General features: G+C 35.9%; 1 protein-coding gene and 1 long non-coding RNA gene across 3 annotated transcripts in view; both read left to right on the plus strand.

Moving 5' to 3' along the window:
- The window catches only part of Vps50 (VPS50 subunit of EARP/GARPII complex), a 95323-nt gene that overhangs the window by 21479 nt on the left and 49446 nt on the right, over positions 1–24398 (plus strand). For both annotated transcript variants that reach the window (XM_048340033.1, XM_048340034.1), the window contains 5 exons: positions 1203–1285; positions 10657–10699; positions 11931–12029; positions 13030–13170; positions 23683–23815. In XM_048340033.1, the coding sequence (XP_048195990.1) occupies positions 1203–1285; positions 10657–10699; positions 11931–12029; positions 13030–13170; positions 23683–23815 (499 nt within the window). The remainder of the gene's footprint in view (positions 1–1202; positions 1286–10656; positions 10700–11930; positions 12030–13029; positions 13171–23682; positions 23816–24398) is intronic.
- LOC125347009 lies at positions 19122–23082 on the plus strand. Its single transcript, XR_007210086.1, has 3 exons — positions 19122–19776; positions 20905–20911; positions 22721–23082. It is a non-coding gene; the product is annotated as an uncharacterized LOC125347009 (long non-coding RNA).

The raw sequence follows: 24398 nt of genomic DNA on the forward strand, positions 1-24398 counted from the left end.
AATAAGAATAAAATTATCTTTTGCATTTAACATACAGTAGCAGTGGGTGGAATATGTGTAGGACTTCCATTATATTTAGTATCTCGTGTGTGAACTGGTTTTCTGAGTGAGCCATCTGTTTCTCTTTGATGCTTCCTAATATTCTGTGACTATTTCTGTTATAATAAGGTTCAAGAAAGCATAATGAAATATTAAATATTCTGAGGAACATAATATTTAAGGTCCTTGGGGGTAGTTATTTTGTCATTACCTCAGCATCCCTAATGGGTTGAATTGCATCTGTTGACTTTAGAGATGAGCATAGGAGGAAAAAGTATATGTGATTTTCTATTATAAACGCAGTGTTACTTCCAGACTATTGCTAATATTCTGGAGTTATTGTGTTATCTTTCTATTTCTGTGACAAAATACTGGAAAAAAATCAGCTTAAAGGAAGGAAGGTTTATTTTGACTTAACCTTTCAGAAGGTTCAGTTTGTAGACATTTGCCACATTAGCTCTGGGCTGATAGTGAGGCAGGGCTTCATGGCCGAAGGCAGATGAAAGCTGCTCAGGTAATGATGACTGGGGAGCTCTGGGAAGAGGTGTCAAGAGAGTCTTTAAGGGCACATCCACAATGACCTTCTTCCTCCCATTAGGCTTCACCTTCCAAAGGTTCTGCCATGCCCCAGCAGCACTACAGGCTGGTGACCACAGCTTTATTTAGCATATGGGCCTTTGGGGGACATTGCAAACATTGCTAAACCATAAATTACTCATTAATATTTCACTTTTTTGTCTAAATTTGTTTCTTTAGAAATATCTGTTATTTCGTAGGTTGTTGTTTGATGGTGATTGTGTCACTTACCAATAGTTTTCTACTGTTTTGAAACATTTTTATATAAACACTACTACTACAGGAGATATGTGAACTGTTAAAATGTTCCTATGAAGCAGCTTCTATTTATAGACTTTATGTATAAGTAAAGGTCTCAGAGGGGTGTTAGGATGTATTGGAGGGAACAGAATATTTAAAAATTATTTTTCTTTGTCTACATTTTAGGCTTCGTTGTAGTTGTCTCCTTATGTTTTTGTTTACTGTTGTTTTGATCAGCAGTTTTTAATTCTGTAACTTTGGTTAGATTATGAACATGGATGTATTTTTATGGGGAAAATTGTTAAGAAAAATGTTTCTAGTCTAATGACTACTGTTGTTTTCTTAAGGAGGAAGACTATCCAGGAGCTATTCAGTTGTGCCTGGAATGTCAAAAAGCTGCCAGCACTTTTAAACATTACAGTTGTATAAGGTATGATAATGTAAGAATTGTAAAGCTGATTATGGTGCCAGTTTAATGTAGTTGTGTAACATGATGTTAGTAAATGTTGGGAGTTAATATAAAGTGCTGTGTTCTAGCCTGACATCCATGGTCATATGTGGGTAGTACAGCGAAATATAAGTAATGCTTAAGGTGTGAATAATGGTTTTTCTTTTTTTTTTTTTTTTTTTTTTTGCTTGTTTTGTTTTTTGGGAGTCCTGGAGCTTGAGCTCAAGGCCTGAGCACTGTCCCTGGCTTCTTTTTGCACAAGGCTAGCTCTCTGCCACTTGAGCCCCAGAGCCATTTCTGGCTTTTTCTATATATGTGGTGCTGAGGAATTGAACCCAGGGCTTCATGTACACGAGGCAAGCACTCTATCAGTAGGCCATATTCGCAGCCCAAGATGTGAACATTTCTTATTCCTGCCTCTTGGTACTTCATTGGAACTTTCCCCCCTTGTTCTTTTTAGTCTCAAAGATGTCATTAAAAAAAATAAAGTACTAGACCAAAATAATCCTGTTCCTATTTCTATTACATTTCCTGGGAATTTTTCTTCCTTAACCTTTCCCATTGTAGAAATACTGAGAATATTATGTCAGCTATTTTTGTTGTTGTTGTATTTTGGGTTCTTTTGGTTTGAGGTCAGGACACTAACTTGGTACCTGATGCTTTTGCTCATTGTCAGATGCTACACCAACTGAGTCACTCCTCCAGCTCTACCAGCTTATTTTTAAGACAAAATTCAGGTGTTTGGCTCATCATGATAAGTCTTAGAAAATTTAAATATGATTTCAGTTTATGTAATAATCATCTTTGTATTACTTCATTGATTGTGTCTTTAGTGTGTTATATCTCCTATTTAGAATGTACAATTATAAAATATATCATGCAGCAGTGGCTGCTGAGTCTTTTGTTATTCTAACTTTATTAGTAGATTTTTTTTGTTTCTGTGCTGGGATGGGAATCTTTTTTCTGCCAAGAGTAATTTGGATATTAATTACATCGTCATGGGCAATACAGAATTATCAGTATAGGAAGATAGACTACTGGCAAGTGACAAGAAGCATATGTCTGTCTTTTCACATATCAAATTATTTTGCTGGTCTTCTATGGTTCTCAAGCCAGACCATCTCCACTGCTGAAGAGTTTATATTATTTGTATTGGGGAGGCTCTAAACTCTGGTATAATTTGCAGCATTTTTCCAAAGCCATTCCAAATAAGCAAGTAAAATAGTATGCTTGTTAAGCAAACCCAGTTTCAAATTAAATTCTAATTGAAATTAAATCTGTACCTATCCCAGAATGCACGCCTTTGGTTTCCTGTATGGAAATTCTGCCTGTCAGTGAGCCTAAGTCACTGATGTTGTAAGTGTTGATTGCTTGTATCTGAAAAATAAGGGTTTGGGTCACAATTTTGCTTTAATATATTTTCATGTCAAAGGCTTTTGCTCATATAGAGAAATAGCTAGAATATTTACTATCTTTTTTTAAGGATCATGTGGCTTGAAATAACATACTTCTTATTTGACTGGGATATACATAGTTGTGTATGGCCAGTAATATTTTAGTTTGTGGGTTTGGAGAATGGATTACTAAAACTGTGGTGATCTCATTTGCACTTACTAGACAGAGTGAACAGAGAATTAACATATAGTGTTGAATCTAGTTGGAAATTTCTAATAAAGCATTTGGGTCCAAAAAAGTTATCTTTCATTTAGTTCATGTTTTTTGGTGCATCTGTTGCAGTGGTAACAGATTTTTTATTGAGGATAAATAATTTTGGAAGTTATGTGTTTACTGAGTATTTATACTTGGTGTTTTGCTTTGAAATTGACAATATAATGATTAACCATATACAGTGTTATCACTATAAATCCTCACTGTAAGTGTAAAGCATGGTAAGAAGGGCTTGCATTGAAGTAGACACAAGTAGAATTTAGGCCGTGAGACAGAAGAATCAAACATACAGTTGTTGGAAGCAATAAGATCTCATACTTTGGGATGTCAAGAATAAGGAGGATCTGAAGGGCAGACAGGAGTTAATTCAAGATAGGAGGGACTGTCATGGAAAATTCCAAGGACTATGAATTAAATCTTCCTTGCAGACAGTCTTTGTTGCCAAACAAAATGAAGACTGACAATATCTATCTATTGTGTTTGTAGCAACAAAAGCTATAGTCAACCTTTTCAAGGACAGATTTGAGATTTGGTAGAAGTTGGTTGAAGTATTACTACAATTGAGAAGTTTTGCCAAGAGGAAAGATGTAGAATTAGAGAGAAACTTGAATGTTTGAAAAATGGCTAGAAAAGTATGAGAGGCTAAAAATGAAATAGGAGAATACAATAAAATTCCAGGTCTTTGCAGGAATTAATTTGGACACCATCTATTATAATAGGATAGAATGAATGTAGAATTTGATAGCATGAAACTGTGGGAACAGTTCACTGCTGAAACTGTTTTTGGTTAATTAAAATTCTATTTTAGCCAGGCTAAATGAAATATATTACATGATGAGAGTTGGCTATGAAAATGTCTTTGAAAGAAATTCTTACTTGGCTTTTGTGAAGTTTGCATGAAGTGGCTTCTAACCATTTTTGTTTGTTTGTTTTTATGTGGTACCAAGGAATGGAACAGGGCCTCATGCATGTTAGGCAAGCACTCTGCCACTAAGCCACATTCCTGGTCTCTAACCATTTTTTATATTGTTGTCTGCACGGATAAGTGAAGGAGGTAGAAGTATCAGTACATGCTACAGTATTCAGATACAGTAAAAAGGTAGAAACTGGAGATTTGTAATGATGACATATGAATAGTTGTCTTATTTTAGGCTATACAATATTTAAAAAGCATGTAGGTTAGTTAATCATGTGGAACAGATTCATAAAAATGGAAGCTACTCTTTTCTAACAACCTTTTAGTTTTGTCTTTATTATTTAGATGTAGACTTTTGTGATTGTGCATTTATTTTTCTTCTCCTCTCGTGTTCCAATAATGTGCTGGTGTCTGTTTTTGAGCTATGTGGAAGGGTTCTTTAGACTTTTTATTTTATTGATCTAAACTTGTGGAATTTAGCCAAGGACATGACATAATTTTTGCTTCAATGGAAGTGAACCAGAGTGAAAAATCTTAGTAATTAAATTTCCTGTTGAATTTTTATACTTTTGTTCTTTAAATTTTTATAAATATTTTAAGTCTTGTTTTGTACTGGAAAATCACAAATGTTTATGATTTTATATTTATATATGATTTATACATATATTTGTGCATATAATTATTTATATATTGACATATAAGTTTATGTTTATATTATATATTGAGAGGCTTTCTGCTCTAATATATATATGTATATGAGAAGCTTTCTGCTCTAAATCTAATATATATATATATATATTTTTTTTAAAGTGCCCATTCTGGGGCTTGAACTCAGGGCCTGGGCAAGGCTAGTACTTAAGTCACAGGCCACATTCTACCACTTGAGCCACAGCTTTGTTTCTGCCTTTTTGGTGGTTAGTTGGAGATAAGAATCTCATGGACTTTTTTGCTTGGGCTGGCTTCCAATTACAGTTCTTAGATCTCAGCCTCCTGAGTATCTAGGATTACAGGTGGGAGCCACTGGCACCTAGCAACATTCTGGTATGAATTAAAAAGAAAAAAAACACGTTAAGCAAGTTCATATGCATGATATATTTGCTCAACCATGTTTAGTTTTTCTTTGGTAAATTGTATTATCCTCTTTTCTAGTCATACCTCATTTCTTTAATGGAAATTGGTTGAGGGCAGAGACCTTCTTGTACAAGGAATGATACTTGGAGTAGATTACATGGGACAACTAGGAGACTGATTTATGATTCTGGAAGTAGGAAAATCAGAATTCATATATTTGTTTCTTTATAAAGAAGCATTGACTTTATGTCTAGTAAATCTCAGATTATATATGTATATGTGTGTATGTATTGTCAAACTGTATCATCATGTATCATGCTCCAGTATCTTTAATAAAAGGAACTGTAGTGGAAACTTTATTTTTATGACTGACAGCAAATGTTTTTATATTATTTGAAAATTCTTGAGTTGATTGACAGAGTCATAGTTGGAATTTACTGGGAATAAGAATCAAAATGTGTTTATGTTAAAGTATGTCTGTGAATGAGGCATTCTTTTTCACTTGAATTTATCTAAATTAGCTTCAAGAGAAGTTATTCTGAAAAGTTAAAGCTACTTTATTGCTTTTTATTTCACTTGAGAGACATTATTTAATGGAATCTTAGAGCAGTCTATATTATATTTGAAAAGTTTGCATGCTATCAGACTATTTTGTTGAGTACTGTACTTTTAACATAGACACAAATGTATTTAATTTTTCATAATTTTTAAATCATCTTTTATTTCCTCTTAGAATATATTATTATCAGTTTTGTGGAAACTGTAGAATTTAGAACATAAGTCATACAGCCAATGAATACAGCATTTTAGTTATAAATATACTAGGGTTAGGGACTTGTCTTTCTCTTTTGTCTTTAGTTCCTTTCTTAGGAAATGTGTCTGTGATCTGTTTGTCTAGTAGATTTTGGCCAGGACCCCTGGGAATCCTGCTCAAGTGATGTTGGAGCATTGAGTGGTTCTTCTGGGTCACCAGGCTTAACCCTGAATTCTGTTGCTGTATGTGCTTTAACAGAGTTACTGTTACTGTTCTATTTGGATAGCTCCTCATCTTTTAATTTTTGTTTTCTGCTGTCTCGCTCCTCTGTATAGTGCTCTTTAAAAATTAAATAAATCTATAGATGGCAAAACCATAATATTTAACTAAAAGGACATGATAATTGAATAGCGCATTTAGCAGGTAGTAGAATCATCAATCGAGCTCGAAGCAAACCTTTTGATATAGCCTCCCCCCCCCCCCCCCCTTATATTTGTAGAAAGACTGATGCTTGGCGATTCTAAGAGATTTGGCCTTAAGTCATATGGGTTCCTAAATAACAGATCAGGCCAATGATGCGAACACTCCCTGTACTGTTGTGTCTTTCTGTATGGCCAAATGTGTACAAAACATTGCTTTATTTGTAACCTTTCTAGGATTAAGTTTTGCTAGCTTGTGTATCCTAGAGCAGCTGTTTAAAAGAACACTTAATTAGTTATTTATAGTTATGTTGTATTCAGTATTTTTGGTAGCGATGGCAGAGATACTCTGCTGAATTGTTCAATTTATCCTTTTCAGCTTGCCGAGAGCTCTTAAAAGCTTTTAGCCTTCCATCTGGGAACAAGCAATGAAAAAAAAAATCATAATGTAGCTTTTATTTATCAAAATGTTTATGAGCAGATCCTTTTAACGTACTTTGCTTAATTGACTGAAATGGCTTGAATTCACATTACTAAATGATAACCAAGGATCTCTTTAAAAACTGTACAGTTAATGTCCACTCCTTAACCACTAATTTTTATGTATGGATATTTAATTAGCAGTCAATTGTTGTCAAACTGAAGTTATAGATTTTGAAAGCCTTTTTAAAAAAGATTATTTTTGATGTTTTATATTTATAGCCTTCTACTTGCTATTTATGTTACCATGTTCATAGTACCTCACTTCATGAAACTTACAAACATCTAACTTGAAATAAAAACACCAGTAAAAGCAATAGCTAGGTTTACGAAAATTAAAAAATTAGGAATGATTACTACAGTTTACTTTTTTTGTGTGTGCCAGTCCTGGAACTTGTACTCAGAGCGTGGATGCTGTCCCTGACTAGCATTCTCTACTTGGGCCACAGATTGACTTCCAGCCTTACTGGAAGTTAATTGAGATAACATTCTCATGGGCTTTTTTGCACATGCTGGCTTTGAACCATGATCCTTAGACCTCAGCCTCTTGAGTAGCTAGAATTACAGGAGTGAGCTACCAGCATCCAGCTGGTTTTTCATTTTTTGTCTGGAGGCTGTGAGTGAATTTAAGTTATGCTTTCTGTCTAAACTCAAAATATTTCCTAAAACAATATGCTTTCCTATTCTGGTTTTCCATTATTTCTGTGGTTTTGCCTGCATTGTCTTTAGCTTCAGCTGTAGGTGAACTTTAGAAGTTTATACAATAGAGGAATGAATCCAGCTTTAAATGCTATTTTTTTTCTTTTTCTCTTGCTAACTTCTTCTTGAGTCTAGTGTGGTTCTTTTTCTTCTTAAAAATTTCTTTTTCTTCTATTTCCATAGTTTTATTCATTGACGTAGAAAAGTGGAGCTAAAGGAATGATAGTAAACCTTTGTATTTTTGTTGGAGCTGCAAATTTTACTATTACTTGCTCTGAGTTGGGTAGTGAGTTTAATTCTGGGAGTTATGGACAAATAAGTGGCCATCTCTTAGAGGCTGTCTTGGAAGAAAACAGTCACAGGCAACAGATATTTGATACTGTATTGCTGAGTGCTGTGAACAGAGCATTGTGAAAAATATGGGAAGTACTTAGTGAGTTGGACCTTCCAGAGAAGATGACATATCAGTCGGGCCTGGAAAGTTAGATGGACATTTGCTTAGTGAACGGAGGAAGGTTTACAATGTGTGGCAATTGTGTTTGTCAAGTAAATGGATGGATGTTTGGATGTATATGTTGTATATGCAAATTTATTTGGTGTCTATTCAAATAAATCGTACAAAAAAGTGATAAAACTTGAGTTAGGACACAAAAATGAGAAATATACTCATAAATAGGTACAGATATGGGAAACACTGATTCTACTGTAGAACCCATTGGAATTTCATTGCCAGTTAGATCTGAAGAGAGAGAAGCGTGGAAGATGACTGGAAGGATCCAGTTTGAATGGAGTGGGTGGTGATGCTCTGAATCTACACAGAAAACATGGGAGAAGAAAGCTCGAGAGGAGAGAGGTTTTATTTTACTTTAAAACAAAATAATTTGTATATTCATTCCTGAGATAACTCTTCTACCCTGGTAATCACTGTTTTACCGTCAGTGTTGTTGTTCTTGTTTCTGTTTTATGTTGGATTTGGTGCTGGAAATTGGGGTCTGTGCTTGCAAGGCAGGCAGGCAGGCATCCTCCCAGTTGAATCAGACATCCAGCCGCTTTTGCTTTAGAGTTTGAATAGGGCCTCATGTTTATTCCCTGGCCATCCTGGACCACAGTCCTCCAAATTTATGCTTTCCTCACTGCTGTGATGTCAGGCACATGCTGCCATACCCAGATTTTATTGGTTGTATGAGTCTCTTGAACTTTTCGCCTGGATTGACTTTGAGTCATGATCCTCCCAATCTCTTCCTCTCCATTAGCTAAAATGTACCGGTGTGAGCCATTGCATGGGGCCCTACTCTCAATTTCTTGTGACCAACTGTTTTAGATTCTACATGTGAGTGAGGCTATGCAATGAGTATCTTTCCATGCTCAGCTTGTTTTGCTTACTCCAGGCTGAGCATCTTGTCCAATCTGGCAAGATGTCATCCTTTCTTTGGCTGTGTTTTACAATGTTATACCACATTTTCTTTATACATTCATGCTTTTGTTTTGGACAGGGAGTGAGGTGAGGCTTAATTCCAAATGCAAAGACTATCCTTTCAGTGGAACTATTTTGGAGTTTGTACCTCTTATTCATTCATTAATTTTTGGGGGGAGGGGGAGGAATTGTCCTAGAATCAGTCATTTTTAAGGAAAATCTTGGTCTGAAAATATTCCTTTTACCTCTATTTGTATATTTGGTCATATATCAGGTATAAGTTCTGGTTAGAGATCTTAACTTTTCTAATAAGGTATCAGTAGGGTTCTGTTACTTGTCAAACAGTATAGTTGTGCTCATGCTCAGATTTTGCTATATAATATAATTGCCAGTTCTCTGTGTCTACCTCCCACTATGTGATGACCTCAGTGTGCACTGAAAGGCTTAATTAGTAAGAAGCAGTGAAGGAAGCATGTGCTTGATGCTGTGAGGACATCGGCAAGGCTCTAGAGGCTTCGAAGATAGAAAGTCTCCTTTATCAAGATGTGCAGAAATTTTTCTTAGAATGTTATGTCAATAAAAGTAATTTTTGTTTCTTTGTTTTGTTTTACAGCTTACCTGCTGGTGTGTTTTGATATTGTGGACACTGAATTGTATTCCTCTCTGTTAGGAATTTAAGAGTCAGATTTGTCATTTGTAGATAACAGTTGCAAACAGTCTTTTTTTTTTTTTTTTTGCATGTCCAACTCATTTTTTCACTTGTTTTTACTATTTTATATATAACTTAAGTCAGTTTTTTAAGTCAGTCTTTTTTTGTTGTTAAAATATTTTTATTGCATTTATTTTGTTACATCTCCCTAACATTTTTTAGTAACAGGACATAATAATTAAATGTCAGTTTTACATGTTTGCTTATTACAAATAGTGCTGCAAGGATCATGTGCTCTCAGGACTAAAGCTGCTGAGTTATGTATGGTCAGTGTGGGATTTCTATAGCCAGTTTTCCAAAGAGGTTGCATGAATGTTCTCTAGCCAACATTGAATCAGTATTCCATTTGCTCCATATGAAACAAAATTAAGTGATGTTATTTCTGGTGTTTTACAAATGTATTTGGCTGTTCGGCTTGTTAATTACATTGGTTTTGTAGCTACTTTTTGTAGATGACTGATGGACTCGAATGCTTATATATTATGGATTTATTGTTATTTGGGTATTTCTAAGTATGTGTTCAATCCATTTGCCCTTTATTTTCATTTTGTTGTATTGATGGGTTTATGTGTTCTTAGGATTAAAACTTTATAGTAAGTTTTTGCCTGATTTAGTTTAATAATTTAACATTGTTCATCAAGGTTTTCTTGTCTATTCTTTGCCATTCAAATTGCCACATACATTTAAGAATCTGCCCTTTAGTTTCTACAAAAAAAAAAAAAAAAGCTTATTTGGATTTTGATTAGAATGTCATTTTTTCTAGATCATTTTGGTGGGAACTTAGCTGAAAATTGTAATCTGTGAACGTGGTATATGCCTCTGTGTATTTAATTATTACTTATTTTAGCATGGTGTTATATTGTATAACTTTTTATTAGACTTTTTGTGCATATTTGATTTTTAAAAGTAGTACATAAAATTTTTCATTTTCTAGTTCTTTGCTACACATAGTCCTATTGCATCTACACTAACTCCTTCCTTGTTTTCCTCCCCGACTCTTCCTTCTCTCCCGCCTTCTCTCCCTCCCTCCCTTCCTCCCTTCCTCCCTTCCTCCCTTTCTCCTTTCCTATTTCTTTTCTTGTTATTTTCTTGTCTTACTGCAGTGCCCATAGAATCAATAGTATACTATTGGCATTTGCTGATTATTTATTCACCTAACTTTTTGATCACACTTAGCTTGTCTCTTTTAAAGATAATATATCTAACTCTGCTTTATTTAATAGTGAGTTGAATTCAAAGCTTCAAGACACTTTGGAACAAATTGAGGTGAGAAGGTTTTATTATAGTAAATGGTTTGCAGTGGCTTTTGATTACCACAGTGCGTCATAATGTTTTGACTTCATGTTATTATCAGTGTTTTTAGATCACTACACTTGAGCTGTTGTTTTGCTTTGGAATATCCATGAAATGTCAAATAGTGTTAATCTACTTGTGAGTTTCATAATGCTTTTGGAATTATGGGGCCTCAAAACAGTACTTTAAGTGTTACTACTAGTAGAAAAAAAACTTTAGTGAGTTAATTAACTTAAGAGTAATTTCCTTAAGAGGAATACTCTTAAATTCTTAAACCTCCTAGTAATATTTCATATAATTGATAAAATGGTAGAAAATAAGAGTGTGTAGTATGAGCACGCAGACTTGCCTTTTCTCTTACTTATGCAGAATTCATCTGTTGTCAATATTTGCGAGCAGGGCACTCATTTTAACAAAGTAAGATTTCTTTTGACATTCTGTTTTATTGCTTTACTAATAGAGGTACTTATAAAAGTAAAAGACTCTAAATGACCTTTTGTGAAAGTGTTCTTTGATTATAAATGCAGTTATTTGCTAGTTGTAAAACTGAAATATTTGATAATCGCAAAAAACAGCTTCTTTGAATTTTGTAAGTAAACCTTACTCTTAAGTAAATTAACTCACTAACTTTTTTTCTACAAGTAGTGACATTTAATGAAGACTTCCTGTTGAGAGCTCAGTATTTCTTCAGTCCTTAATAGAAAATATTAGTCTATACTTTGTAGCAAATCAGCATTTAAAATTTGAATCATTAAAATAGAAACCCATAAATAAAGTTTACTTATTTAGATGTAAACATCTTAATCTTGAGGTGTATGCTTTTGAAGTCACTATTTTGTTGAAAATTACCTGTCAGTGATTACAGAAAGGTTTTTTTTAATAACTTCACAAGAACATTTTAGCAGATACCTGAGGAAATAACAAGTTAACAAAAAATAAAACACAAGATTAAAAAAAATCATACTTAATTTGTTTTCCTTAAAGTCCAAGGTTTTCACAACTGAAACATTTATATTAATGTTATTTCAGGAAACTTGGTGTGGTAATTAGCAAATTATAATTTTAGTTTAATTCGTTTTTGACTTTCTAATTCAGTGTGATACTAAATAGACATTGATTACTCTGAGAGAGTAGCCTTAATATTTTCTTTCCATTGCCTTTAAAACCTAATTTTAAGTCATTTCTTCCTCTTTTAATTACAAAGGAACAATTGGATGTAGCACTTTCAAAAATCTGCAAGAATTTTGACATTAATCATTATACCAAGGTGCAACAAGCTTATCGACTTCTTGGAAAAACACAGGTTAGTTTTAAAAGGATGTTCTCCTATTGGCTTTCATGCTTGTTTAGGACTATATAATAGTAATGCAGTATCCTCAAAATTTCACTTAATAAAGTACATTTATTAACAGTGGTGACATGGGTGTTCCAGGGGTGGGAACATCTGGTCGGAAATCTGTTGATGCGGTCACTCTAAGGCAACTGCAGTTGGGAGTCTGAATTTCAATAAATCTAGGCCTGCAAATGATGTCACAAATATTCAAATGGCCCTTGGCAGAAAACAGGTTCTCCGCTTCTCTGTAGTATGGTTAAAATGGTACTTACATCTGTTTTGAATAAAGTGTTTTCCAGGTTTAGTATTTTCATAGTTTTATATAGGTTTTTTTTTTTTTAATGTGTTATACTTGGGAGGCTGCAGAAGGAGGATTATGGAGTTAAGTTCAGCCTGGCTACACAGTAAGAATATATTTCAAAAAATCAAAATAAAACCAAATCAGATGAGACACGCACATATGCATGCACGTGTACCACATACACACACACACACACACACACACACACACACACATACAAGTAACCAGTGCTACCCAGAACTATAAATTAGGGCAAGTGACTAGAGCACTGGAAGTACTGCTTTATATGAGAAGTCAACTATGAAAGTATGTCCTGAATTCTGTAAGGGAGTGAATGCTGAATGCTGGAGGGGTCCTGAGGTGTGCTCTATTCATGGCACCTCTGAGAAAGGGCAGGATGAGCACCATTTGTAAATACAGAGCAACAGAGTAGTGTTCACAGTCTGCAGACTTCCTTGTATGCTATTGATGACCTGGTTATGTAAAGAATTATTTGAAGATAGCAAAATAACACAGTTACTGCTGGGAATAGAACTGATCTTAGTGCTGTAGTTATAATCAGTAAAGATTCTTGTCTCTGTGTTTTCCAATCTGTTGACATTTATTTATTTTAGGAATATGAAGTTAAACTGTATGTCTTTTCTTATTGTATATTTTTTCCTTCCATAGACTGCAATGGATCAACTTCATATGCACTTTACTCAAGCCATTCACAATACTGTATTTCAAGTTGTCCTTGGTTATGTGGAACTATGTGCAGGAAACACGGACACAAAATTTCAAAAGCTGCAATACAAAGATCTCTGTACAGTATGTAATATGTTCATCTATCTTTCTTAGGTTTTAAATTGATATGCCCTTTTTTTGAATCTACCTTTGGATGAGGCTAGAAAATAAAAACAAACAAACAAGTTGCTCAAAAGCTATTTTTTTCTCTCATATTATTTTCTTCATAGGAAAACCAAAGACTCAGTCACACAAATGTAAGAGTGCTGGGATTGTAGTGTTTTTGCTTCTAAATTGATTCTGCTCTGTAGCTTACTTTCCTCTTCTTTCACTGATCTAAATTCTCTTTGCAATTGCGAAGATTCCTCTGCAATCATCTTCCTCTGGAATCATCTTTCTCCAGTCTTTGTATGTGTGTACGTACTGTTTCTGTCAGTCTCTGTAACCAGCTATTTTTTTCTCATTCCTAAAAGCGCATGAAGTTTTAAGCTAATTGAACCCAACAGGTGAGAAGTCCAAGTAAGTCCATCTGGGCTATCTTAGTAGTAGGTCTTGTTGATGGGATACAGTGTGTAGAAAAAGGATAAACAGCTGCAAAGTGGAAGTGTCATCTACTTTTACAAGGGAAGGTTGAAAGGAACCAGGATTGCAGTGGAAAATTATTCATTCTGTTGATTTTTGTTGTTATTGTTTGTTTGGGGGACATCTTTTTGTGTAGTCTAGGCAGTTCTTCAACTTGAAGTCCTCTTGCCTCAGTCCTGAGGTTTCAACTGTGAGCCTGTTTGATCCTGTTGACTATTCAAGTATACTTATTCCTTGAGGCCATTGTATAAAAGAACCCATGAGATCAGGGCTGAACTTAACAGATTTGGAAGGTATAGCATCTTCTTAGTTATAGCTATGAGACTAAGAAGATTGGGGAAAATGGGTATAGATGAAGAAGATATTTAGGCTGACTGGCATATTTTGGAATTGAGAAGAGAGAGCTTAGGCATGTTAGCAGTGTGTTTGCTTCCTATTGAACAATATTTTGAAGGAAATTCTTAATCATAAATATAGTTTAAAAATAGTATTAAAACTAAGATAATCGAATGGAGAGGAAAAAGGAACCAAGTAGGGAACAGTTGTGCTTCCTTTCAATGGAGAGAGATTCTCAGTCAACTACTTTCACATGTCAGCCTACATGAATGGGAGTGAAATTTAACTAAGTCCTTTTATAAAGAAATTTGGGTAAAATTAGTGTTGTGTTTTATTACTTAATTTTCATATCATCTCAGTTCTGAAGACCAGTAGCAGCCTGTCTCATTAGGAACTCTCTTCCATTGGTTTCCTTTTACCATTTCTCTATATTTAAAAATTTAGTTGGTTTTGAGCTTTTAAAAATGTTTTTTGTAGCTGGGTAAAAAGGCCCTGAGCTCAGTCCCCAGTTCTGGCAAATACATACCCACACATACACACACACACACACACACACACACAAACACTCATATTCATCCATATGTTAATGGAAAAAGAAAACGATTTTATAGCTGGATGTGCATATCTGTTATTCCAGCCTTTAGGATTCGGAGGTAGGAGGATCACAAGTTCAAGGTGAGCCTGGGCTATATAGTAAGTCTCCATCCCCTCCCAACCGCCCCCCCCAAGAAAAAAGTATAATTCACTGTCCTTTTTTCACCCCCAATACTGAACCATTTTTTTTCTTTCAATAATCTATTTAGTCTGGTTCCCTGTCTTTTTTTTTTTAATATATTGGATGACTGCTTTTAGACTAGTCATTTAAGTTCTTTCTAACAAAAATGCGTACATTATTATGGAGTCCAAATAAATACCTGTTAATTGACAGCAAAATTTTCATTTCTTCTCTTTTCTTTCCTTTTCAGTGGTAGTGGCATTTGAACTCAGGACCTTAGGTTTCTTAGGTAGGCAGTTTAGCATTTGGTCATGTCATCAGTCCTTTTTACTTGATTTTTGTTTTTTTTGTTTTGCTGTTTCCAAGTTGTATTTGGACTTTTTTTTCTTATTTATTGTCAAAGTGATGTACACAGAGGTCACAGTTTCATATGTTAGGCATTGGATACATTTCTTTTTTTTTGCCAGTCCTGGGCCTTGGACTCAGGGCCTGAGCACTGTCCCTGGCTTCTTCCCGCTCAAGGCTAGCACTCTGCCACTTGAGCCACAGCGCCGCTTCTGGCCGTTTTCTGTATATGTGGTGCTGGGGAATCGAACCTAGGGCCTCGTATATCCGAGGCAGGCACTCTTGCCGCTAGGCTATATCCCCAGCCCTGGATACATTTCTTGTACTGTTTGTTACCTCCTCCCTCATTCCCACCTCCCCTTCCCCCTTTCACTCTCCCCCCATGAATTGTTCAGTTGATTTACACCAAACAGTTTTGCAAGTATTGCTTTTGTCGATTGTCTTTTTATCCTGTGTCTCTCGATTTTGGTATTCCCTTTCACTTTCCTAGTTCTAATACCAGTACATACAGTTTCCAGTGTACTCAGATAAGATTCAGTGATAGTGCAGGTACAACCACAGGAAGGGGATACAAGAGGATCATCAACAATAGAAGCTACGGTTTCACATGGCATGTTGAAAGTAATTACAACAGTGATATAACAGTCATTTCCATACATGGAGTTCATTTCACTTAGCATCATTTTATGTGTTCATAAGGGTATAGCTATTAGGCTCTTCTGATCCTCTGCTATGACTAGCCTAAATTTGTGCTCATTATTCCCTATGAGGGAGACCATAGAGTCCATGTTTCTTTGGGTCTGGCTCACTTCACTTAGTATAATTTTTTCCAAGTCCTTCCATTTCCTTACAAATGGGGCAATGTCATTCTTTCTGATAGAGGCATAAAATTCCATTGTGTATATGTACCACATTTTCCTGATCCATTCTTCTACTGAGGGGCATCTGGGTTGGTTCCATATTTTAGCTATGACAAATTGTGCTGCGAAGAACATTGTTGTGCTGGTGGCTGTAGTGTGTTCTTGTTTGTGGTCTTTGGGGTAGATGCCCAAAAGTGGGGCTGCTGGGTCATCGGGGAGGTCTATGTTTAGCCTTATATATCACCCTGCACCAAAATGAATTCCAAATGGATCAAAGGCCTTGAAATTAAAACAGATACCCTGAAAACACTAAAAGCAGGAGTAGGAGAAACACTTGGGCTCCTTGGCACAGGATAGAACTTCCTTAACAAAGACCCAGAAATGCTACAAATCAAAGAAAGGATGGACAAATAGGACTGCATCAAACTGCAGAGCTTCTGCAGGGCAAAGGACATAGCTCGCAAGATAAACAGAAAGCCCACAGATTTGGAAAAGATCTTTACTGGCCATACAACGGACAAAGGCCTCATATCTAAAATATATGCAGAACTAAAACAATTACCTTCCTCCAAAACAAAACCGCAAAGAACCAACAGCCTCCTCATCAAGTGGGCTAAAGGCTTAAAAAGAGACTTCTCTGATGAGGAAATGAGAATGGCCAAGAGACATATGAAAAAGTGCTCTACATCACTGGCCATAAAAGAAATGCAAATCAAAACAACACTGAGATTCCATCTTACCCCAGTAAGAATGTCCCGTATCAAGAAAACTAACAATAATAAATGTTGGAGGGGATGCGGCCAAAAGGGAACCCTACTTCATTGTTGGTGGGAATGTAAACTGATTCAGCCACTCCGGCAAGTAGTATTTTGTGTTTTTTCTCAGGGCCAGCCCCAGACTGAGATCTTCTTTGTAGCAGTGGCCTCAGCTTGGTCTGTCATACATGGCTCCATTAATTGAGGTGGGGTCTTGCTAATTTTTGTTAGGCTGGCCTTTGAATTGCAGTCCTTTGCAGTCTGTGACCTTCACGTTGCTGAGCTTATGGTTGTGGGCCATCAAGCTTATTCTGAACAGTAGTACTTGCAGAAGAAAATCCAACTTAATTTGTTTCCAAAAGGGGACATTGTAATTTCCTGAAAAATGTTAAGCTTTGTTTGTGATGTACTTATATTTTGGCATGCCCTAGGTATTTAAAACTCTACATGGAGAGATTTATAGTTGCCACATAGATGATCATTATTTATTAATTTTGAAGGGAAAGCTTTTGTGCTTATGTGAAAGTTTATAAAGTATTCAAGTTTTTAATAATATTGTTGGTAGGCTGATAGGGTTCCCTTGAGGGCCTATTACAAGATGTTAATTAGGATGTTATTAAGTTTATGATATACAGTTGACTAAGCTGGCTGAAGTTTGCGCGACCATTTTGCAGTTGCTCATTCCCAAATAATGAGCTTTATGTATTTTCATGGTGTCTGGCATGTTAGAGGTGCTAAATAAATGTTGCTTGAGTAAATTGGACTTCCATCTTTGTGTCTAGGAGGTGTGGTTATTGACACAATTCACATCTAGTAAGTTAGGTGGGCGGAAAAGAATCCAGCACTGAGTATCTTTGCTGGGCCATATGTGCTAGGCATGTGCATATCACCAACGGCATAATAACCAAACCTGGCTATTGCCTCTAGGCTTTTAGAGTTCTAGTCTTATAAAAGACATCATTTCATTAATTGAATTATTTCTTTGGAGTAGATCTTGAGAAATGAAATTGCCTTGTCCAAGTGTTTACATTTCTAAGGCTTCTTGAAAGTAGATTTGCTTACTCCACATCAGTGTCTGTTCTAGGCCTCGTCCCTGAATATACAAATGATTATTTGTTATTTAATTAATTAATTGTCAGATATTACAAGGTAGCATATCAAAAATAATTTGTGCCAAGTGCTGGCAGTTCACACATGTAATCATAGTTATTCCGAAGACTGAGATCTGAGGATCATGGTTTAAAGTTAGTGTGGGCAGAAAGGTCTGTTAAACTCCTCTCCACTTAACCAGCCAAAAGTGGCAGTGGAGCTGAGACTCAGATGGTAGAATACTAACCTTGAGTTATAATGCTAAGCAAGAGCATGAGATCCTGAGTTCAAGCCCTGGCACACACATGCAAAAACAATAATTTGTGTTACTAATTACTCAGGTATATTTGACATATTATATTAAACAGGGCATTTATAATTGTTAATTTTGTTGGGTTGGTGAGTGAGCCTTTCTTTTTCCCCCCCTGAATGCTATTGAGTTGAATATTGTCTGGAGTGCTTTGGTTGAATGGTGTGTACCCAGTGAGTGCTAATGGAGTATATGCTTGGCGGTAGTTCTCTGGGTAGTCTTCCCAGTGTTGGTTGGAAAAGCAAGGCTTTTCTGTTCACCTGAGCTTTGTTGCAGGAAACCACCCATGTAACTAAGACTGCTGCTGCATGATTTGTGAGAAAGGACCAAAGGTAAAAGTTGAAAGTGCTAGTTTAGTATTAGAGGGTGGCCCACAACTGCTAACAGAAACAAATGTAATTTACTAGGAGAAAGCCACTTTGAAATCTGCCAGAGAGTCACTTCTTAAGTTGATAATTGTTTTTATATTTAAACACTACCTTTTATTGTGACCTCAAATAGCATAAGGATTAATTAACAACATTTTGTTACTTGAAATTTTGAAAGATAGAATGTATTCTGATTGCACATGCTTTGCTTGTTTTATGATACTAGTGTATACCTTTGATTATGGGCATTCCACAGCAATTAGAAAATTTGGAATGTATTTAGAAGCAATTTATTTTCTCTCATGTGGAAATTAGATATAAATTATACACATATATGTAAACACATACAGATGTATTAACTGAAGTATGGTATATGCAGGAGAGAATTCCATTGGTGTCCTTTGAACAACAAACTTACTTCCAGTCTAACAAAATAAATACCAGAAAGCTGGAATTTGGGGTGTCAAGGGAGGAAAGGTCAAGGGAACAGGGCAGACAAAAGAGAGGAAGGGTGGGAGAATGCATCCATAATATGTATGTGAAAATATAACTAAGAATATTGAGGGTATGGGGTGGGATTGGAAGAGATGGGAAGAACCATAGAAAGGGTGACACTGATCAAGATTCATAAACTGACATGTTGAATTGAGGACCCTTTGCACAACTACTGAAAAAAAATCAATGAAGGGGCACTTTCTATTTCACAGTTTAGCAGTTGCTAGTTCTTTAGTTCAAGTGGAGATCAGTCTTGTTACATGGCTTACCTTGTCTTCCTGTGTCTAAACATACTGAGCACTGATGACACAGAATCTGGCAGTTGAGAATGACCATGTTCCTCTAATATAGTCATGCTTTTAAACAGTGAATGAATCCACTCAAGTGCAATGGATGTTATGCCAAAGTTTGTTTATGTGCATCATCATAGAGATTCTAGGTGATTTTCTTTTAACCTTTATGATTCCCATACATGAAGAGATGTGTAGGAATCATGAACTGACACTTGCAAGGTTAGACTCCAAGCCCAAGCATGTTCCCTCATTTCATGGTCCTTCTGTGTACCTGGTCTGTGATGGTTAGGAATTGCTTAAGCTGTTCATATTTTGCAGCTTGGTACTTTGAGTGGTAGTTAGAGATTGCCAGGCTCTTGAAGCTGCTTATCTCAGACACTTATATTGAGGACCAGTGTTCAGCCCCTCACAGATGAGCCTTCTTGGGCCTGTGAAAAGTATTTCCAGAAGCATTTGTGCTATCCCCATCATTTGCTTGTGATGATAGCTCACCACTAATAGCATTTACATTATGATACTGATAACTTTTTGATTTCTTTAGTGTGAGTGTGTGTGTATGTGGGGGGGGGGCGCACGCATGCATATGAGGTAGGGAGCGGCCATGTTTGGATTCCTGTGAAACTGTCAGGACATCTATTCTCTTTATATTTGTTAGAAAGTGATGAGAGTGCTAACTTTGAATGTGAGGCAAGAAATAACAATGCTTTCGGGATACCACTAAGAATTTCTGTTTTGACATTTTAATATAAGAAACATCTTCCTAAAATTTCTTTAGGGGTTTGTTAAAAGAGATTTCTGATGGGTATAAAAGTAAGTTTTGTAAAAAAGAAAAAGCAAAGACTAGCAGCCTCGCTTTTTTTTTCAGGTTTGTTATTTTACTTTGCACTTAACTTCTAAAATATGGCGTTCTTTCTTTGTGTGCATCAAATTCAGAAAGGTTGCTTTCATTTACTGCTGGATTTTCACTATTCTTTGGAAATACCTAAAGTTACTGATTATAATCAAAGATGACTTGTTGCTGATTTTAATGAATTAATCTCATCATTATAATTCTGATCACTTTGGTTGGCTGAGAAGGTGAAGTCTGAAGGTGCCAAGTGTTACTTAGAAGTAGTAATGCTGACTCAGAAGATCAGATCTGTGAAAGCATTTTATCATGATTGGATTAACCATACAGACCTGCAATCTCAGCTTTTCAGGAGGCAGAGTTGGGAGGATCTTGGTTTGAGACCAGCCTGGGAACAGTTAATGAGACTCTATCTGAAAACAAGCCAGGTGGTAGTGCACACCTCATATGACAGTGAGGCTGGAGATTCAAGTAGGAAGAACTAAGTCTGAAGTCTACTCTGGACCAAAATGGGAAGTTCTATCTGAAAAAAAATATTTGGGATAACATGGAAGAAATGCTGGGTCACTCTTACTGCATTGTAACATTTGGGTTTTAAAATTTGTAGGTCTTAAATCTTAAGGTATTTGTTGCCTTTTATAATTATCAAAGTTATGAGACATGTATGTCTTCTCTGTAAAGGTTGTAGATGGTTTCCTTTAACTCTTAGGTTATATAAAATATTTTTCTTTTCTGCATTAAAAAAAAAAAGAAAATTCTCAGGCTTAGGCCCAGCTATTCAGGAGGCAGAGATTGGAAGGATATTGATTCCATGCCAGCCTAGGCAAGAAGTGAGATATCTCAACCAATAAGTCAGACATGCTATATGACCTACAGTCCCAGCTACAGGGTGGCACAGGATTAGAGTCCAAAGCAAACAGTGAGACCTATCTGAAAAAGAAGTAAAGCATGAAAAGGCTTAGTGTGAGGAGAGAGGAGGGAGAAGAGTGCGTAGGTGGCATGACTCAAGTAAGAGGACTGCATTCAAACCCCAGTAATACACACACACACACACACACACACACACACACACACACACACACACACATCTATCTATCTATCTATCTATCTATCTATCTATCTGGTTATAACCTTTTCTTTTTTCCACACACTCTATTCTTAACTTAAAAAAAACCCTCCAAGACATTTAATGGTTAGGGTGTCTTACTATGAGAATATTTTCTAACTTGATTGACTAATTACTTCCTTTCCTATCTCCCAAATAGAATATTTACCTAGAACTGGGATATAGTGTTTCCCATCCCAGAGATCGTGATCTTACGCTGTGTCTTCCCTTAATTGGCACTTCAGTTGGGTCTTCATGGTAGGCAGCCTGAATGATTTAAGCCAATGGCAGAAAGTTCCAGGTTTGTCTCAGAATGGCTTGTCTCTGATCAGGTGGCTGGGATTCCTTGGCTACATGGAAGAATTGAAATCTGAGTAGAAGTTGTTTGAGCTCTTAGTTCTGAAGTTCATCTCTTCTTGGCTTTTTTTTTTTTTTAACTCACATTGTTATTGCATATGTGTTGATTTTCTGAATGTCTTTGGTCACAGTTTATCAGTAGCTGTATAAGATTTCTTGTTTGGAATTTGGAGGGGATCTTTATAATTAGAAAATGCTAGTTACAATTGATTTTAAGTCCGTAGTCTTAAAAGTCTGATACGCATTTGTGGATGTGAAGTTGTCATCAGTTGTTGGCATGCTACAATGGAAGGTTATCCTGTTTTACCCAGAATAACTCTAATTTATTCTCTGCATAGTCTTCAAGTACAAAGACAAGCATATCTGCACTTATACCTGTAGGAAACAGTATTTTTTTTATCTATCCTATTTTGATCTTTTGAAACTGATATATACATGTTTGCAAAGGGGTATATTTATTTGTTTCTGTTTTAGATTTAAGCTTAAGGAAAAGTCATCTTGTTACCCAGTGTTGAGCGTATTATGGTGTTTTGCTTCTACATATGAATATATTTGGAAATTTAAAAAAGTGGAGTTCTGTGAGGGACTTTTAGGCAAGCTTAGTGGTTTGGTTGGATCTGATAACCATTTATACTGGAATTAGTGCAGGGGAAAAGCTTGCTGTAACTTCACTGAATATTTTAAGTTTTTTCTTTAAAATAAATTTACGTGTGTGTGTGTGTTTGTGTATGACTAAATCCATTAAATTTTGGCAAATCTTCAACATAACTTCTTTTTTTCTCAAATACATAGGCAAGTAGTGACACAGTGATTGGCTGGAGAATAGAAAGTAGTACATCTAAGTTTTAATTTTCTGGTTTGTTTAACTGTAACAAGACAAGTATAATAGAGATTAATGGGTGGCCTATAACAGTTATTTGTGTGGTCATAGTTTTTTTCCTTGGAAAAACTAACATTGCCTAATAGCCTTTGTCTCATTACCATAAAGAAATTTGAGATACATTTGCATAACAGGAATATAAATGTATGCAGAGTTGAAGAAAATGGACTTGTAAAAGGGTACCTATATTTGAGTGAATCATTTTTGAGTTATAGACAGAACTCAGGTACTTTCTTTATTTCCTTTGCTGTCCCATTTTACCCTTTTCCCAACCTTGTTCATCAGTATTGTTTTCAGTGTGTGTGTGTGTGTGTGTGTGTGTGTGTGTGTGTGTGTGTGTGCGTGCCATAATACATGAACAAAGGAAAAAACATTAAGACTAGTTCATGATAATGGTTGCATTTATAAAGTAAGCATTGGAAATTACCTCAAATATTTTTTCTACTGCATAATATTCTTTCGTGTGTGAGTGATAGTTTTTAATCCTTCAGTTGTGTTTGGATAGTCAGGTAGATTTTAATGACTTTGCAATTGTAAAGAAGCCTTAAATGAATAGCCTTATGTGCATGTATTCCACATTGTTCAAGATACAACTTCAGGATAAATTTCTCAGAGTGGGTTGTTGGTGGAAGGGAAATCCGTAGCTGTTTTGTTATGTGGTGTGGTTCCTTCTTTTTTTTTAAAATATATTTTTATTATCAAACTGAATTACAGAGAGGTTACAGTTTCATACATTAGGCATTGGATACATTTCTTCCTACATTGGTTCCTTCTTGTGGTTGTAGTTTTGCATTCCTACCAGCAGTGTTCTTCACAACCTCATCAACAGAGGGAAGATGAGGTCATAGCCAGACTCTTCCGTGGTGAGGACAGATCTTAATTTGCAATACCCTGCTCCAAAAAGAAGGAGGCTACTGTAAACTGAATTTAGCTCCCATTTGTACAGAGGCTGTTTACGAGAATACTTGCTAATTCAGTGAGTTCTTAAAAATGATGGTCCTGGAATGGTAGTTAGTTCATTCTGTATAGATTGCTGTTCCTGATGAATACTAAAAAGAAAAAAAAAAAGTTGACATGGGAATTGCTTCAAAAGAATTTCTTACCTTTGAATTTTCTCTATAGATATAATGGTGGAAGAACATTTCGTATCTCTAATTTGTAATGAATTTGATTAATAATGGCTTATACTAATTAATGTCGAGTGTTTTAAGTATGTGCAATCATTTCAAAATTGGCTTTTTTTTTCTCATTTTCTTCAGCATGTTACACCAGATAGCTACATTCCATGCCTGGCAGATCTGTGCAAAGCACTATGGGAAGTTATGCTCAGCTACTACAGGACCATGGAGTGGCACGAAAAGCATGACAGTGAGGATGCGACTTCAGCTTCCGGTAGAAAAGAGTAAATTATAATAATATGAACTATTCCTGGAGTAGGAGAAAAAGGAAAGGGAAATATCTTGAGGATTTCAGATATTATTAGTGATTACAGAGTAAATGTTAAAGAGCATGCTTTAGTTATTGCAAATCTCCATTGTCCATTGGGAACTGTCCCTGAGCTTGAGTTTTCTGATGCTTAACTGGAGATAAGAGTCTCATGGACTTTCTTGCTTGGGCTGGCTTTGAACTGCGATCCTCATATTGCAACCTTCAGAGAAGCTAGGATTACAGGCATGAGCCACTGATGCCTGGCTGGCCAAGGACTTTTTTTTTTTTTTTTTTTTTTGGCCAGTCCTGGGGCTTGGACTCAGGGCCTGAGCACTGTCCCTGGCTTCTTTTTGCTCAAGGCTAGCACTCTGCCACTTGAGCCACAGCGCCACTTCTGGCCATTTTCTGTATATGTGGTGCTGGGGAATCAAACCCAGGGCCTCATGTATATGAGGCAGGCACTCTTGCCACTAGGCCATATCCCCAGCCCTGGCCAAGGACTTTTAAGTGGCTGTTAGCACTAGTTTTGAGAACTTGTGTAAGTGTA

The sequence above is a fragment of the Perognathus longimembris genome, chromosome 2, assembly GCF_023159225.1.
Source record: "Perognathus longimembris pacificus isolate PPM17 chromosome 2, ASM2315922v1, whole genome shotgun sequence".
Taxonomy (NCBI): domain Eukaryota; kingdom Metazoa; phylum Chordata; class Mammalia; order Rodentia; family Heteromyidae; genus Perognathus; species Perognathus longimembris.